The 18,734-nt window shown below is 38.9% G+C and overlaps 1 protein-coding gene across 1 annotated transcript in view; it reads left to right on the forward strand.

Annotated features, from left to right (window-relative positions):
• Positions 1–18,734, forward strand: part of CDH13 (cadherin 13) — a 434,526-nt gene that overhangs the window by 389,494 nt on the left and 26,298 nt on the right. Inside the window, exon 11 of the mRNA XM_042821675.1 lies at positions 13,614–13,756. Within this exon, the coding sequence (XP_042677609.1) occupies positions 13,614–13,756 (143 nt within the window). The remainder of the gene's footprint in view (positions 1–13,613; positions 13,757–18,734) is intronic.

Here is an 18,734-nt window from a genome sequence, read left to right on the forward strand (position 1 = left end):
CAGGTGCCTGCAGCTGCAATGGCACATGGGGCTCTGGAGGACGTTGGGAGAGGCTGAGGGTACCAGTGGTTTGCACAGCTCTCCCTGTTGGACAAACACTCTCTAAGAGAAGGCAGTTATTAATTCAGTTATTATTGTGAACTGGAAACATGAAATACACTTCTGGGAGTCAGCTCCACATACAGCAAAGGCTATAAATAATGACTCAGGCTGTGCTCTGTTGTGAGAGAAAACAAGTTTCAAGCCAGCTCTCTCGCCTGGATCGGGTTCAGCCCAGCTCCCAGGATCCCTGTTTTCCTTTGACTTGAGGGAACTCTGGATTCTGGTGTGGATCTCTGCCACTCCAGACTGTGCCTGTCAAATACTTCAAAACACACTCATAGGATTAGGAACTCTCACCAAAATGAGTTTCTGCAGAGGGAACCCATGCCAGCCGCATGTCTTATATTAGCTGGTACATGCACACAGCTTGAACAGAGCTGGGGTACAGAGCTGTGCAGCGGATGGGGACAGGGGGCAAAGAAGCAGGATGGGGCTGTGTTCCTTCCAGGCCCCCAGCCACAGCCTGCCAAGAAGCTCAGAGCTACGTGGAAGGTTTTCTAAGTCAGCAGAACATTATTGCTCTCCTATCATCTCCTGCATTACGGAGCTTGCCTTAGAAACAGCTGAATCTTAGAAATGAGTCCTGTGCAAGCTCAGCCAACTACAGGAGATGCCCAGCTCTGTCAGCACAGGAGATGATTTCGATTACTTTTCTCGCAGTATCAGCTTCTTCACAGATTTTCTTTCCGAGCTGTTACTTATTGCACGGTCAATTTATTGTATGCTAAATTTTGTTCTTTCTCATACCAGTGTCTTTTTTCTTCATCCTTTGTTGTTATGCTAAGAAAATCTAGTGAAAATGCTTGTGCTCGGCCATCGCAGTTAATGCTTTTTGTAGGTATTTTAGATTCAACACCTGATGCAGCCAAGGGATCCCTAATTATATTTTCCTTGAAGAAGAAATCTCATGATATTAGGACTCTGCTTCAACTTACTCTGTTGGAAGAATTTGGCCTTTATAATGAAATTCTTCCTTCATGGAGTTACTTAGACATACCAAATTGCCACATGATTGATGTGATCGCTCTTCTGTAAATGCTAATTGCCGGGTCTGTTCTTTTCTGCAGTTATGTGCTCTTCATAGCAGCACTTCATACCTCTGAGAGATCAGCTCCAGATAGACTCCATTTTTCCTTCTTCCTTGCTCAGAAGCTTTCACTTTACCTCTGCTGACCTTGCCTGGACAGACTAGGCAGGCATTTCCCTTTGAGGCATCTCTTTCACAACTTTAACTAATGTTTTCTGCTGGTTCCAAGGTTGCAGTTCGTTAGTCTGCACTTATTTTCTTAGAAAAGGTCTCTCTTCTTAATTTTTTTTTTTGTTTGTTTGTTTGTTTTTTTCTGGCTAGGATCCAGATTTTTGTAGTGGAATACATTCCATAGAGCTACTGCATTTTCAAGGTCTCTTTGACTTTTAAGCAACTGTTCATTCAGCAGTGTTAGCAGTCTTTTTCAACTCAGAAACAACTCAGAAGATTCAGTGATTTTCCTTTATTAGGAACTGCATTATTTTGGCTAAAACCTTCTCCCTCACTTTCCTGACTTCATTTTTTTTTTTTTTCTTTTTTTTTTTCATAATTCATAAATACTGGGCAAATTCTTTCCTAGAAAAAGTTCCAAGCATCATCCTAGCACTCTGATGATCATAATTTGGTCTTCTGCTAGAGGTGGTTATTTTCCTTATTAGCCAGCACGATAAAAATTGATAAAAACGTCTCATATTTTTCTCTTACAAATTCCTATGTAGGATCCCTCAGAAAATCAAGGGAGTGTTTCGCTGTTAATTCATATGAAATTCATAGTTCTGGCATTCTTTCCTAGCATTTCCTCTAGCAGTGAAGAGGTAAAAATGACCAGATAGTAAAGGATGAGAGGAAAGTCACACAGATAACAGTTCTGAGTGCCTTGAGGACTGCTAGAAGCCACAGCATCAGTGATCCCATGTGTCTGTGTCCTGAAAGTGTTCAGATTTAGGCACTGTTCATTGTACTTGTGTCATTTGTGAACATTCTCTGATTCTTCACTTCCCAATGAGCAGCTGTAATTAACAGAAAGAAGCTCATGCTTAGTATCAAAGGAAGCCATCCTAGGTATGGCTTGCTTCTCTGGCAAAAGGGAAAATGACCTGTGACAAACTGAATTTTCAGCTATTTTCAAAGTGGCAAGGAGTTATTCCTCATCTCTGGTATAGCCTAGTACCAGTCTCTTGTCAGTTCATACTAGAGAGTAATTCTTTGCAATGTTCTGATGAGAAAAAGGGAACAAGAGGGCAACAAAAGAGGCAAGTGAACATGAAAGGAAAATGACACAGTGCTCAGAGAACCCTGATACACCAATATCTGCTGTGAATGGCATCGATACTGTGAAGGCCTAAGATTGGCACAGGACATTAACTGTGCTAAAATGATTATTCAGCATATTCATTAATTCGTTACGCTTTCCTTTTGGAAATTAATTTGCAGAAACATTAATTCCCTTCCTTCCTTACGAGACAGTACTAAAGTTAATAGATGTTAATGGGGCAGGAGTGGATCCTGCAAACAGTTTTTTGCATCCCATGATTGTAACCCTTCGCTGCAACCCAGGCTCATTGCTCCCCTGCCTCCATAGGGAGTGCTTCACAACTTGGGAAGATTTTGCTGGGGCAGAAGTGAGGTTTTGTGGCAGCTGGTCAAAGTAATCCACTGCTGGAAGCAGCTTGGTTCCTGGCTGTAGGATCCGCAGTGCAACAGCAGTTGCATTGATCCAGAGAGACTAATGCTTCACAGTGGTGAGCCAATTCTCACCTCTTCTGTTTGTCCCTTAGAAAAATATCTCCTGCTGAAACTGCAGAAATGTGCTGCTTTGTGGCTGTGTTCAACAGTGGTATTTCTGTAGTGAATCTGCTGGGCTGTTACAATTTTTTTCTGTGTTTGAGAGCTAACCAGACCCAGCTTGAAAGAGAAAGCAGCAAAAGGATTTGCAGAGGGAGAAGCTGCTTACGCTGGAAGCGCAGTTGCAAAGAATTGGCACATAGAGAAACTTGATGGAGTTTTACTGCCAAAACCTCCTCCAGATACTTGATAACAGAACCTCCAGCTCATCTCACTTTGATTAGCTTCTGAGGCACAATTGCTACAATGAACAAACTGACTGATTTGCATGTGTCGACAATTATTCTAACAGTAACAACCTGATTATACTAGGTGTGTTAGTCCCAGATACGGTGTGTTATTCCCTAGCTTTAGGAATAATTCAGATAGTTATAGCCTCTGGGTTCATTTAACCAGAGCCCTAATCACTTCTGATTAAAAAATACATAAATGTGTTTGGTCTTTTTGTTGTTGTTACACCTCAGCTTCTAGGATTTATTTTATTTTATTTTTTTTTTGCCCTGAGGAAAGAAAAGCTGAAAATTACTTCTTGGTACAGAGAAACATTTGGAGGACCGTACAATGAAAACAACAAAAATGTTTTTCCTTTTCATAACAGTTTGTTTAACTATCTCATTATTACAATTTTAGTATTCTCAACTGATTAATTGCTGTAGATTCTGCTTGTTATTATTATTATTATTCTATTTGCAATAGCACTCCAGTTGCTTTCTTGACGTTTACTGAGGTTTCTGTGCCTATTCCTTCTGCACACAAATAACTAATTAGTCAACCATTTTCTGATCTGATATTTTCAGTGGCAGGGGACTAGAAACTGAATTTCATCTAATTTTTCATTCTGTTTTGATCATATCGTTGTAGATGGATAATTGTGATGAAAGCCAACCTGCTGTACCACTATGTGGCATGCAAAATAAAGTTGAGACGATGAATATTTTTGCTCTGATGCTGAGGTGGGGTGCATAATTTTAAAAGAGCCCTGCAGGTGAAAGTAGAAGACATTATTGTCTGTAGTGTGGCTGCAGCCCCACAGACTCTTTGGGAACAAGAACTGCTCCCATTGCTAACACTGATGAGATTAGAGCCCAGCCTGAAGAGTGCTGATCGCTGTCTGAGCAAAGCAGCTCATTGCCTTTTAAGCGAGGTGCAGAATGGACCCGATTTCCACTGTGCCCCCTCTGATTCAGTAAGTAGCAGGAGGCCACACTGGGTATATACTGCTCTGTCTTCAGCAGTAGGGATGAGCAGCTGAAGCTGTCTCATTTTGACCTTTGATGCTAAATCCCACATGCTGCAGTTTGTCAGTATTGGCAATACTTCATTTTTATTTCGGTGAGACAAAAACCATTTCAGTGTGAGGCACGCTCCTTAATTCTCTCCGCGGGGTCTGCACGTGGCTCTGAGGGAAGCCAGGAGAAAATTGCACAGAGATATCTCAGCAAATAATCCCCTCCCACCCATAGAAAGCAATATTTATGTTGCAGCCCAATTAACCTCAGGATTGAAGTAAGCAATTTCTTGTGGTTTTGTTTTGCTTCCTTGGGCTTAGTTTGTTTTTAAGGGAAATCGTTTCCACCAAGATTTTGTTGTAAGCAGAAAATACACCTCTGTGTGTTGTGTTTTGTTATTTCTAATGGGAATATGCATATATGTAAAATTTTAAAGTGGAATTCTACTTTTTAAAGCTGAAAATAGAAGAGTACAGGCATGTTCCTGCAGACCAAGTGATGTCTCAGGTTTCCACTTTCTGTCGGCCTTTTTAGATACTTTGTAACAAAAAAGGTACGTTTTTAATCCTAAAGATCTGGAGGAGAAAAAAAACGCCAAACAGTTCAAATATTTCTGAGAAATTATTTTAACTCCAGCAGAATTGTCCATCGCTTATTGATGTGGTTCAGGCAGATACCCATGTGGACCACAGAGAAGTCATCCTTCTGAGCACTGGGCAGACTGATTTTTCCCATGAATTTCTGTATATTATTCATAAAGTGAAAGGGAGGCTGACAGAAGCTCAGACAGGAGCTTGTTCTGGAGAATATTCTGTGTCTGTAATGCAGGGAGCTGTAGGACAAATTGCTGAGCTTCTTCAAGGCTGTGCTCAGCCCTGTGGTACCACAGTCTCCTTTAGGACAAGATGAAATGTTTTTTTTCTTGAAACTGAATCAACAGAAAGCTGATATTAACAAGTTTCTGGGCAAAACCATGAATTTGTATAAACCTTAAGCCTTAGAAGCAATGTATATCAGTCCTGTGCAGCACTGCTGCATTTTGTAGTGTCTGTATCCTGTCCACTCTACATCCTAGCAGATACACTTGTATTTGGGAGGGGATTATTGCTTTATTTCATGTGCCAGGTTGGCATTTGAGCCAGAGAAGTATGTGCCTATTCAGATAAAGATAGAATAAAGTATGTGCATGTGTATGTTTGGACAGAACCTCCTAGAAATTCAAGAGTCACTGTGGCATCACTTGGGAAAGGGCTGCAGCAGTGAATTACTACTGCACTGCCCAGCCCGAGAGCTGAGCTATGCACCAGTGCACAGCTAATGAATTCACCCTAGGATACGTCCAGTTTATCACAGAGAAACATGAATTTTGGGACCAAAAATGCACAGAGTGACTTGTGGCACAACATTGATGGGGACTTTATTTTTTAAAATTGTACTCTTAAGTTGACATTTCCAGCCTGTAAAAATACAGACAGTCTGCAAGCGCATAAATCTGTTCCATGGAGCTGAAAAATGGCTATTGCATAAATCCTCTATCAGCAGTAAGTTTAAAAATGCATTTGACCTAATGCCTTTCTTAACAATGTTGCCAGAAAATTTGATTTACTACAGGTTTTTTTTGGTTTTTTTTTTTTTTGTTTTTGTTAATGATGTATTTATTCTTATTAATAATAGAATATTTCAGTTAAATTTGCTTCTTGTATTTTAACATTTTGAATTTAAAATAGTCTACCTGAAGTAATTTGAGTATGCCTGAGTTTCTGCAGGAGAGACTGCAGGAGGTATTTCACAGCCCTACTGTTCATTTAGCATAAAGCCATACTTCTAGTAACAGCATTTTAAACTAAATTTGAAGCCGCACATTTTGTATGACCACATATTTAATGGGAAAAGGTGGTTAACTATGCTTAGTTCAACATTTGCAGTGTACAAATGCAGTGAATGGAAAGTACAAACATAACAGTTCAGATTTTTTTGTTTTCATTGGCATCGTCTTATGGAGATTATTGGGCATTTCTGAGCTTTGTCTTAATGGAGAATGCCTACAAAGGATATACATATGTTAAGGTTTTGCCCAAAGTTAGGTAGGGTTAGGAGTCAAAATGGGCCTTAAAAAGTGTAGGTGATGGTTTTGTGAAATGACAAAGTTTGACACAGAAGAGATTTTCAGAAGGCTCTGAAGTCCAGCAATCAACATGAATGGCTCTGAAGGATCTGAAAGAGATCTTTAATGGGATACCAGCACTTGTTTCTCTTATAACACCTATGTCTTGGCCTGTAGGTTTTGAGGTGATTAAATGCTTAGATTTTGCCTCAGTAACATTCTGTGATGAAATACTTATGCTTCTGTTTTCCGCACTGTATTAAATCCCAGAGCTGCTTTTTAGTCATTTAAGGTCATGTCCCCAGTACAGTGGACAGACATCTGTGCCAGCTTTAAGCTAGTGCTAGTCATGATCTGTCATGGAGAGTACTGTGCTTAATGCAGGATTTTTTTTCCAGTTCATTCATATTACACAGATGAAAAGGAAAATGCTACAGTTAAAGAACTAATTCATCTTGCTGACTCTATAAGGCTGCAGGTGTTGCTGTATCAACTTATGGGTGTCTTATTCATTGGGTGACAAATGAATGGCTGTAATCCAACAGGGATCTCCATCAGCTGACACGTGTATTTACCATTACCAGTTCCCATGCACCACCTGGCCATTATTCTGGTCCCTCATACGTATACCTGAAATGTCTAGCATAGACCTACTGCAAATGGCACATGGAGTATTTAATATGTCATATATGCATATTGGTATGTAATATAATGTATCACATATTGATATTATATGTCATTATAGGTAGATTGATATGCCCATCGCATCCCCTTGGGAAGCACAAGACCCACAACTCAGATACAGGACGGTTGTGATGAAAGCAACAAGGAATATGGGAATTAGAAAGTGCCAGAGTAGCACTGTGTATTGGTTTGCTGACAGCAGTGCAGCTTGTCTATGTACAGAAAACAGTACTGCTTAATTTTTGCCCCTCTCTCTCCTACCACATAGCCATTTACCTGCTGACATGCTTTTGTTATTTCAAGCAGTTTTATTTGAATTGCTAATAAATTAGAAAAAAAACTTAGCTTTGAATTATCACTCAATACGCCTGCATGTCAGAACACCCTAAGCAACAGCAGAGTTACACTGAAATTCTTGTGATCTTGTGCCCATAGCAGTAACGATATAGTTCTGACAATACTGCCATGCCAACAGCATGCACTCTTTTAAAAGGAGCTGGAAACCAAGGCACAGAATTGATGGGACAGACCAGTGCCAGCTGCACTGGGGCTGTATGGTTGGCATTGGCTCTTCGTTGAACTGCAGAGCATTGCTGACTGTTGCAAGAGATGCTAACCTGTGTAATGCACACAGGCACAGACCCAGGCATTTACAAACTGAACATCATACTGCTCACCTCTGGCTTTAGCTCACACAGAAGGATGTGTCATATGGATCTCAGCAGAAAATGTAGAACTGCTCAAGAGTTACAAAGGAAGAAATATGTTCTCATCCAAATAGGTATATCCAGATGATATCCAAATAGGAAGGCATGTGTGGAAGTGATATTGAAAGGAGGCATGAAAAGCCTGCTGAATAATTGAGTTCCTTCATAAATGCTTACTAGTAGTCTTCTTCAAGCGTGATAAGGTAAATAAGTCCTGCTGGTGATTGATTTAATTGCCAGAGTTTTTGTTAATGTGATGATTTCAGTTATGCCCAGTAATGCCTTCTTACTCGTGTTAGGGCATGCTGTGTTTTTCACTGCCATAATTAGTGCAGGCCGGTGGCACACTGGAAAAGATGTTACATGGTGGGAAGGTATTCTTGATTTTTCAGGTGGAGTTGATAAGAGATTCGTGTTGGCTTGATTTAAAGATTAAATAATGTCTGTGTTTGGAGGATTTTTCATTCAGAGACAAAAGGGAAGGTCTCATTCTGAGCTCTAAGCACAGAAAACATGAAGTTACCTGCCCCACTAATCATTTTACTTGTGGAGATCATAAAGAGCTCGTGGAAGAAGTACAGAGACTGCCATGATAAGCTATAGTCCCAGCAAGAGCAAACAGATACGGTAACTTCAACATGCCATCTAATTGTAGGTGAAATACTACGGATTGAGAAACGTGAATAATGTGAATGGCTTCCATTTAAAACAGAAGTGTGTGCTTAGGGGAAATGTTGGGTATATTCAACCCTGATATATTTTCCTTATGTCAGCAGGGCCAGAATCCATAAAAGCTGTGACTATGAATGTATGAATCAGCTTTGTTACATTTCTGATACTGATTCCTTCCAGTCAGATTGAACAGATTGAAATGCTATGAAAATGGCTGCTATCAATATTTTGACACTTTCAGTTTCACCCAGGACCAGTAAGCAATCACACGCTCACACTGACACATGCACATAGAAGAGAGAATGAATTTTGAATCATCTGGCTTTATCTCTATTTTAAACGTGGTTAAAAAAAGAAGTTATGCAACTGTACAATTTGAAAATGACAGTAATGATTTTTCTGCATGTTAAGAAAGCTATTTAAATTATTCTTTTCTATTCTGCCTATCTCAGTACCTTTGATGTCCATCGTTGCCTTATGTTCTCAATCCTTTAGCAATCATTTTAGTAATTTTATCCTTCTAAAAGCTTCTCAAGGCAGAAATACAACCTTACCATTTTAAAACTTGGTGTTGTGGTTTAACCTGGCAGGTGGCTGAATGCCATACAGTCGTCCGCTCACTCGCTCCCTTCCCACTGGAATAGAAGAAGAGAATTAGGAAAAAAAAACAACAAAGTAGGACTCGTAGGTTGAGATAAAAATATTTACTAAGATAGAAAAAAAGGGTAAGAGTCATATATTCATATATACTAGTGTATATAACAAGTGATGTGGAAGCAGTTGCTCACCACCCACTGACCAGTGTCCAGCCAGTCCCTGAGCAGCAGAAGGTGAGATGAACTCACACTCCTTTCAAAACCTTCTACATGACGTCTTATGCCCTGCTCACTAGTTAGCCATTGTGTCATCTTGCTGCCTGCAGCCTGCAGTTCAGATTCTAGCTGCAAAGTCAGATACTTCATTGGATCAATACCACTGAACCACTTCTGCTGCATCCTGTTGCTCAAACAATCTCTGTACAAGGTGAGCTGAGCAGTGCCCAGATGTGTAAAGCTGCCACCCTTCCCAGCCTGTCCAGCTTGCTCACCTTAACTCCTGTCAGCGCCACAAAGCAAGCTGGCACAGATGAGTCATTCAGTACAGATTTGGCACCACTCTTTCCTATTGTGGTGATACTCAATATGTTCAAAATGCCTCATTTTGCCTTGCTTCTCTTTCTGTTATAGCGTAAGAGCCAAGACCCTTTGACTCCACATGGGAAAATTCTGGCAACTACCAAGCTCTGGCAGTCCTTGCCAAGAGCAGCATCTAGATGCCTGGCTGCTCTCCTTTCACCCCCTGGGCTATTTGATTGTTGGCTGTGAAACTGTTGTTGTGGCTAGTGCAAGGCTGTGGTTCTGATAAGATTTCCACGTCTGTATTATTACCTCCATTCTGTGTAATAGTCTTCTGTGCTAATCAAGCTGCCAGCCACAGCCACCAAGCACGTCTGCTAGCCACCCCAGGAGGCATCCTCTGAATTATTTACCTGCACTACAAGAAGGAAAAGATGACATTTATGCATTTAAAATTATTTCCATATATTTGCTATTTTATTGTAGTTCTGCATCAAATAGTCAAAAGGCATAGATTGATTTGTATTCCCTTCTGCATATATAGCCTCTCTGCATCTGTTCATAATTCTACAGCTAAGGGATATACTTTCCAGCAGATGATTTCCAGGGAATTGTTTCTTCGGCTTCTTTTGCAATACCTGCCTTACAGATAGTGCCAGGGCATGAACCTTGTGCAGGCAGATAACAGCCATACAGGCTACACCCACTTGCCCATGCTCACGTGTTCATATAAACCTCAGAGTCTATAACCTGCTGACATTGTTTAAATTAAACACAAGAAAACTCCATGAGGCAGTACTAAATTTCACTTGTGCAACACAGAATAATTCTAAAATAAGCAGTAATTGGCATTCTAGAGAACACAGGTTTGTATACATCCATATAGACGTATCAACATGCTTAAGATTTTCAAAACAGAGTGGGTGCAAATGGGCACATAAGTTCATGTTTAACCACTGAAACATGGTCTGATTTTCAAGACTGCCACATATCAGCAGATCCCATTGGAGTCACACATAGAAAGTGAAGTTCTGTATTCTATATTTGTATTTTTATAGTGCTTTTCTTAATGAGCTTATTCTAAATCTTTTGCTAGCAGAGTCCTAAAAAGAAAAAAAAAGAGAAACAAACAAACAAACAAACCCAGAACAATTATCTTAGCTGTACTGCAGTATACTCACAATAAGTAAAAATGTGGGAAAGACAAAGTACTACTTTTACATTATCCTGTGCCAAATCACAGGTTATACAATTCAGTTTTTTATTTGCACAGCCATCAGTGCTTTGTAGAGCAATCAGGGAAGATAATACAATCCATTTTAAATTCTCATTACTTTAAAAGTGTTGAATCTTCTTAAATTGTTTCAGGGTTAATTGAGAATTTGCAGTTTTACAATGGAGTGTGAATTGTTTAGGTTGCCCTGGTTTCATATGTTTGTGCGTATCTTTGTTGCAAAGTTATAAAAACAACAATAAAAAAAAAAGTGAAACGAATGGATCTGTGTTGCTATCATTCTAGCAACTTGTTTTTACAGGAGATAAAGTTCAGCTATTGATTAGTGTTCAAATGGTTAGGTGAAGGGACATGCTGTGTTGATGGAATGTCTCATTTTGCGTTAGCAGTTGCCTTTGCTTCTTCTCCATGTATTACCTAAGGGATAGTTTCTGCTCCTGGGGAAGGAAGCCAATGGTTTAGAAACTCTCAGTGACTTCTGTTGGACCATAAGCAAGCCATGTGTTATGAGTCTTAGTGAAGATCAGCATTCACATAGCCACTGTCTATTAGCACCTCATTCTTTAGAAATGAGAGTATCCTACTGATCTTTGGAGTATGAAGTCAACCTATAGATCAGTTTATTTAAAAGGTCCTGTGAGCCACATGGCAAATCCATAAGGATTCCGGAGCTCTGTGTGTTCTAGAGCAAAATTCAGGTATTTCTCTGCGTTCATCTAACCCAGTTATAATGGATACCTGATATGTGGCCTGGGAAAAGATGCTTCTATCCTGTTTCTCAGGCATAAGTAACTGCACCTGTGCTGCCTAGCTCATGAATGAGGAATCTGGTATGCCCAGAACTTGAACCTTTTTAAGCAATCAATTTTATTCCTGCTGAAGATTATGGTGACCGTGCCCCCAAATTACTGTCTTTGCTTAATGACGTCTTCCTGGGGGATTATTTCACATTTTGACTTGTTGCTGGGATGAGGGATGGGAGGGGACCCATTCTTCATTTCATTAAAACAGCTTCTGGATGATGACAAAGCAGAAATTTTATAGGCCTGAGACAAGAACTGGGGCTTCAGAAGCAGCTGGGCAGGACAGCTAACATTGCCCCTTCTTTGTCAGGGATGGTAATAGACATGCCTTAGTTTGTTAGAGGGATCTAGCAACTGAGTGTGGTTTATATTTCCTCTTCCCAGAGGAAAAAGATACCAAAGCAAGCCTCTGAAGTCGGAATCCAATGAGACCACATCTCTGGTTGGCCTGCAACTTTTCTTTCCTCTTCTAGCAAATACCATTTTCTTTCTTTTTACATGCTTTATTTTTTCCTAACAATCTGTTACATTTGTTTCCTTGCTCAGGAAGTAGTTGCACTGATAAATTATGATTGTTTTTCACACCATTATCACACAGAACACGTTTCACACAAGCACCCTCACAAGGCACTGGTTTCACACAAGCTCTTTAAACAACAACAGGTTTCATGTCAGTTGTTTATCATTTAAAATATCTACAGAAGTTTTTATGGCTGTTCGGGCCCTATAGCATTCACTACAAAAAAAAAAAAGGATAAACATGTTGTTATACTCAGATTATTTATCTGAGTTTTTGTCTAAAATATTTAAAATTTCATTGGAAAGGGAATTGCTGCCAGTTAATTTAGTTCTGTATTATTATGTTGCTTAATATATTTAACTGAGTTAAAATCAGGCCCTAATAATGAACATTCTTATGCTTATCACTTCAGTTAAAGCAGGTAGTTCTTAGTGCAGAAAGTCCACAAACTCTCTAAATATTTCCAGTATCTGGGTTTAAACATTTGTGCTGATTAATACAAAGAAAGCATTGTAGCAAATTTTTTACTACTGAATTTTGGCAGACAGCATTTTCAAATTCAAATTTCCTCAACATGGGTGTGGTGGAATTGTTCTAAGATTCTGAACATTTGTATGGGAATTGCTGAGTCCCAGCCTGAACCACTGTTTGAGCACCTGGGGAAAGAACCTGGTCAGCCCTGGGAGCACAGGTGAAGGCAATTCACCTCTGGCTGCACCTCTCTTAGGTCTCATTTAAGGGCTGATTGCCCGTGAGGAAGGATCTCTTTCTGGAGATCCCTTCTTGGTGAAGCTTTTCCCTATGAACCTGGAATCTTCTGATATGGGTGAGCAAACCTCTTAGATTCCTTTATAGCATCTTTTGTGCTGGTCCTTTTGTCATCACACCTTTGTTGTAATGCCTTCCCCATCATACTGGTCTGTCCAATTGCAACAACAACTATATCAAATTATTAGAAGCAAAAAGCAACGGATCAAAAACTGCAGGACAAATGCATGCAAACTGAGCGTCTGCGTACATCCAGCTCCCAAGTCAGGCCTAATGAATCAAAACTCTTTTTTGATATCATACCTTGCAGTTTATTGCGTCTCCAGACCCATCTTAAGTAATGAATTGCAAGGGAAAAAAATGAAAAATACTTGGAAAAGCAATAAAAGTAAATAAATCTGAGTTCAAGCAGAACTTTGAGTCTAGAAGAAGAATGTGAGAGGATTTATTTAGTCCGTAAATGCCAATGCTACTGCAGAGGCCTGCTGAAAGCGTTTGGATTCTTTAGCTGTGTAACACTCCAAAGGCTGTAAATAGGAAGGAGATCTTATATAATGTTTCAGATATTGATTTCTCTGTCAAGCTCTGGGGCTTCAATTATTGGCTCAAATCTGTGTTTCTTTGTCAAATGAACCTAACAATAACACTCCATCTCAAAAGGCACCAAGTTGTTGGGTTTTTTTAAGCTGTACATGATCCACCCCATAAAAGCCTATGATTGAAAAGGCATATTCTTCTATAGCAATGTAATTGTTTTATTTCTAAATATACGAATTGGTAATGGCTATTTTCTTTTTACTTAGGTATTCGGTTTACAAGGATCCAGCAAGCTGGCTAGAGATTAATCCCACCAATGGTACCGTTGCCACCACTGCAATCCTGGATCGGGAATCTCCTCATGTTCAGAATAACATATACACTGCTCTCTTTTTGGCAATAGACAGTGGTGAGTAACTACTATGGATTATATTCACTAAATATACAACTGTATTTCTGTTTGAAAGCTCCTCTTGGGAAAGGTACACATGCATATGATTAAGCACTTTGTTAGCTGGCCATCTGAAGATACAAGAGATCACTGCAATAACAAAGAAAAAGCATCAAATTCAGAATAACTTTGATTTAAGGTTACATCTCAAATGTTTACTCCTTTGCTGAGATCTCAATAAGAGATGCAAATAGTATGTGAATATTCTTGGAAAGTAATAAATTGTCTTTATCAGAGTTAATTTCTTCATAATATTTGAGCAGTTAGTAAGCCTAAGGCATCTTAGTTCCAATAACAACTTGACCCTGATATGCTGAATTCTATTCTATTCAATGCAGTGACAATGGCAATAAAAACGTAAGTAAAAACCCTTGTTAAAGTGCAATATTTTTAAAATATTATGAGGATTAAATTTCCTTCTGTCAAATATAATCAGAATTAAACTACCTAGTGAAAATTCAGTAAGCGACTTTTGTAGCATAAAGAAAAGAGAAAATCGTGAACATTTTTGCAAATCTCCAGAGCTAACGGCACCAAATAAATAACAGATTTGTCCGTAATAGAACAGCTAATATGGTAACATTTCCTTACAGCTGCAGCTGGTTGAGTCCTGGTGATGAATTGCAAAATGTTCTTTTTAGGACAGTAATTCTATATTTTTGTAACCAGGGAACATTTGCAGGGACTGATGGGGGGGGAAGGAAAAAAATAAGTATCTCCTTAAATATAAAAACTCTGCTGACACGATGATTTCCTTATCATTCATACACATACTTTTGCTATGGAAATTTCCCTAGAAAAATGTAGCACTAAACTTATTTCTGTTTTTAACTTGCTATCAAATAAAGAAGTTTAAAATGCATCTTAAAATATGGCACACCAGGAAATATCACCTTAGGATGAAAGTAACGTTCCAGGATAATATTACTGAGGGATTATGAAAAGAACAAAGTTTCACATGTTTTAAAGGTGAAGTCAAATGCCCTCAACAAGAAGAGGTGGAACACTCAACTATAAAATGTTGATTACTACTTACTGTGAGAATCAGTCTGTATGAAGATGGATTTTCCTTACTTTTGGGTAGATGTTTATCTTACTCTCAGCACATTAACGCTCATTACTCAGCCATTCTAAAGCAGGAGCCTTACTGCTCAGTGAACCCTTTTCATTCCTAGAACTTTTCCCATGCTGGAAAAACAAGAGGAGGAAGAGGTGTGTGTAAAAGGTGCTCTACACAGAGCAAGAGAGGATGTGGTAACATGGGTTGGACGTAAAGGAATTGTGTTCAGCTGACATACTGAGTCAGCATCTAATTCTAGCAGCTGTTGTGTTTATTTCTAATTTGGTAGTCCTGTTAGCACAGGAGCTAATCTACTCCACATTATTGACTTATTTAATGAGGTAATTAGAAACCACATGTGTGCATTTAGTACTGGCATGCTAAGGTGCCAATACTGGTCATTCAAACATGATGTTTACTGTGCTGTGTGTCTGTGAGCTGTGTGCTTATTTTTTTAATGGTATTTATAATGTGGCAAGATTCTAAAATGAAATAAAAATTTGGACATTGGTCCTTGCAAAAGGACCTTAGTCCAACATATTATTTTCTGCTAGTATTCATGGCATATAGAATGTATTAACTGCAGAAGGGATTCTGTTATCCATCATATTCCATCACTGCCTGTTTTTCAAATCACCACCCACTGGTATCTTATTTCAGCTGTAGAGGCAGCTGAAGGCAAAACTCATGGTGATACTTTTTCTTCCCCTTCCACTGATACCAGTGGAGAAGCTGTTACTGGACGCATCAGGCACTGACTGCTGATACTGCCCCTCAGGGCAGGGGGCAAGTGGTGGGGTGTTTTTCTGTTGAGTAAAATGTTTGAGATTTCAGCCAGAAGTAAAAACAGGAGCTTCGTAGTTGTGGTTCTTTATATAAATCCATCATATCTCTATCTCTTTCAGTAAATCACATAAGCTTGCTTTATGTGTAGGACAGTAAACATGAGAGAATTATTAGAAAATGGAGTCATTCAAGTGCAGAAAACAATACAGTTATTTATTATATTCTTTTTGAACTTGATACTGTCATGCAATGAACTGAAGAGAAATTTAGCTAAGTATGAACTATATTAGATCTGCTCTACACAGTTCCTATACATTCCCAAACATAATTTAAACAATGAGTACGAGCACATTTGACGGACACAGTATTAATTTCATAGATAATAAAGTTTGACCTTTTATTGAGGGAAATTTCACGGTAAAAACTTTTTGGAATGAATATCCTAATTTGCTCTGTACTTCTGATTTCAGTAAAGGTTAAGGTAGTGTCATTAGAATTTGAAAACTCTTTATTAAAGACTTGTGTGGACACAGAGTCTCTGGTCTATTAAAGAAGAAATTAAATAATGGTAGGAAATATCATGAAGCAGAGTTAACACCCTGAAGTGTCATGAACTGTGTTTAATCTGAGAATGAGCTCGTAAGAGGACAAAGTCAGGTTTATGCAAACTTGGTTTTATTCAATCTAATTGGGCGTTATCAGGATTAAGAAAAGTGCCAACAGTGATGAATAAAGGAAACAAAATGGTCTCTGTTCTAATCACTAAAAACAATGCAATATCATAAGCATAAAGTACAATTATTGGGAGTATATGTATAAACAACACATATATAGGCAATAAATCACTTGAGTTTGAGATACCTGCTTGGATCAGACCTTCCAGGTGATTTGCTGTGTAACTATGTTGTACAAATGCCGTTGCATTCTGGAGCATTTGAGGTAAAAGCATAATACCCGTGTGTTTTTCTCATAAAGGCTGCTAAAAACTCTCTTGGAATTGTCCTTTTTCAACTGTATTCTGAAAGTCTGACTCACAATTTAGAGGGGGGAAAAAAAAAAAGGAAAAGTTTAAAATTGTCTGGAAAATATGTAACAGGTTAAAAAAGCTGAGTACTGTTTACACCTTTTTTTGAGAGAGAGAGAGAAAAAGGAATAGTAATATAGGATCCAAACAGTTTTCTCTGAAGTCAATGAACAGTATTACTGCAGAGGAATTGTATACCCCAGTTAATGTTCCAATTATATAAATTCTCCAGGTCTGTAGAAGAAGAACTTTGATTACTTTTGTTTGCTTGATATATGGAAAGCCACCTGTGCTGGTCAGGTAGGACAGCTGCTGGTGAGAAATGTGGAAATGCCAATATGCAATCTTACTGGCTCATTTAAATACTGATAGCAACTGCAGTTTCCCATGACATCGTGGCAGGGTACAGCCTGCACAAAGCCAGGCAGCAGTGCTTTCCCACTGAGACACAAAGTCTTGTGTCCTGCTGGTGAGCCAGCTTCTCCCCTGCTGTTCTCATCACCAGGGGTCTACTGAGGAAAAAAATTGGGGATAGAAGTATTTGTGCTATGTTAAACATAGAAGAGGGTAAATGTCATTAAAAATTGTGTTACCTGTTCCGTATGTTAAAGATACTCAGTTCAGAGTTTACAATTTAAACTGATACAACTTTAATCACAGCAGTAATCCATGAGTGAAAGCCACCTTTTTCTTTTCCAAAAGTGTCTTGCTCTCCTTGTGACATCACCATCCCCAAGCTGCACTGGCCAGTGCAAGGATTTTGCTTCATGCTGAGGCCAGTTGTTCATGTATAAACTAGGTAGCTGAGTTGCACTGCTTCAATTTCTCTGTTCCTCATTGAAAGGAAAATGAGAAGGAGGTGAGTCAGGATCTAATTTTCACCTCTTTCCTTGTTTCCAAGGACCATCTGAAATACTTTCAAGCTTTCATTGTGCAGTTCTTGATACTCCTAATCATTAGAAGGAAAAATTGTCATTCTGTAGCATGTGTAATGAACAGAAACAGACAACAGCTAGAAAATAATTGAGTGACAAAGAGATGTGTCACCATTTGCAAATAGAATTTTTCTTTACATGTACCTAACCTGTCTTCTTGCTTCATGATGTACATAATTAAATTACCACAGATTGATTCCGCCTAAAACATGCTATTTTTGAAGAAATCAGGCAATTAGTTGCCATAGCAACCCAATTAAGCCGGTTTTATACTCCTTATCTTAATTGCTGTATTAATTGAGAAGAGAAAATAAACGGAGTACTTATCCTTTTCTTGCCATTTTAAATTTCAGCAAAATATGAATTGCACGCAAAATATTGTTTTAATTTGTCATCATGGACTCATGATTAGGAAAAGAAATTAGAATGCTGAAAACAGTATTTAAGACGGATGGCATATGTCAGTAGCAATTTGATATGCTGAAAGAGCTGTGCTCTTGTGAAATGTAATTACTCAAAAATAGGATCTGCATATTTTATCTGAGTGAATGAACGAAGCACTGCAACTTTCAAAAACTATTTTATGTTCTGGAAAAAAAAAAATCGATATGTCAATGCGTATTTTTAAAACGGGAAATTTCAACTTGATGGGAAATTCGGGACCTCTTCCATAGAAAATGTCAGTATGTGGCATTCATAAGGCCAGATTTCAAGTATGTCAGACTCTGAGCAGCACACCCAAATCTTGGTATTTTCCCACTCTATTGGTTCCATTTACTTTTCTTGAACCGTTAATGGAGTTCAGCTGGAACACAAAATAATAATGGAACAGGGCTGTCTGAATGGGATTTATGCCTGCAGTGCGAGTGCCTGCTGCCAGATCACCTCATATGCACACACTGTCTGATGAGAAGCACGGTGTATGGAGGTAGAAAAGAAACAGGAGAGAGCAGACTCCGAAATTTCAGTTTAGATTTTCATGGCAGTATCATTAGAGAGCACAAAGCATTGTTTCTCACAATCTGTATTGGAAGTGAACTTACAGAGAGCCTAAAACACAGCCTGTGTCCTGCATAGCCTGGCTTTGGGAATTTCTGAAATGCTTCTTTCGTTCTTTGTTTTCCTCCATCT

The sequence above is a fragment of the Centrocercus urophasianus genome, unplaced genomic scaffold (genome assembly GCF_019232065.1).
Source record: "Centrocercus urophasianus isolate 14NV4802_14NV808 unplaced genomic scaffold, USGS_Curo_1.0 seq_2, whole genome shotgun sequence".
In the NCBI taxonomy this organism is placed as follows: Eukaryota; Metazoa; Chordata; class Aves; order Galliformes; family Phasianidae; genus Centrocercus; species Centrocercus urophasianus.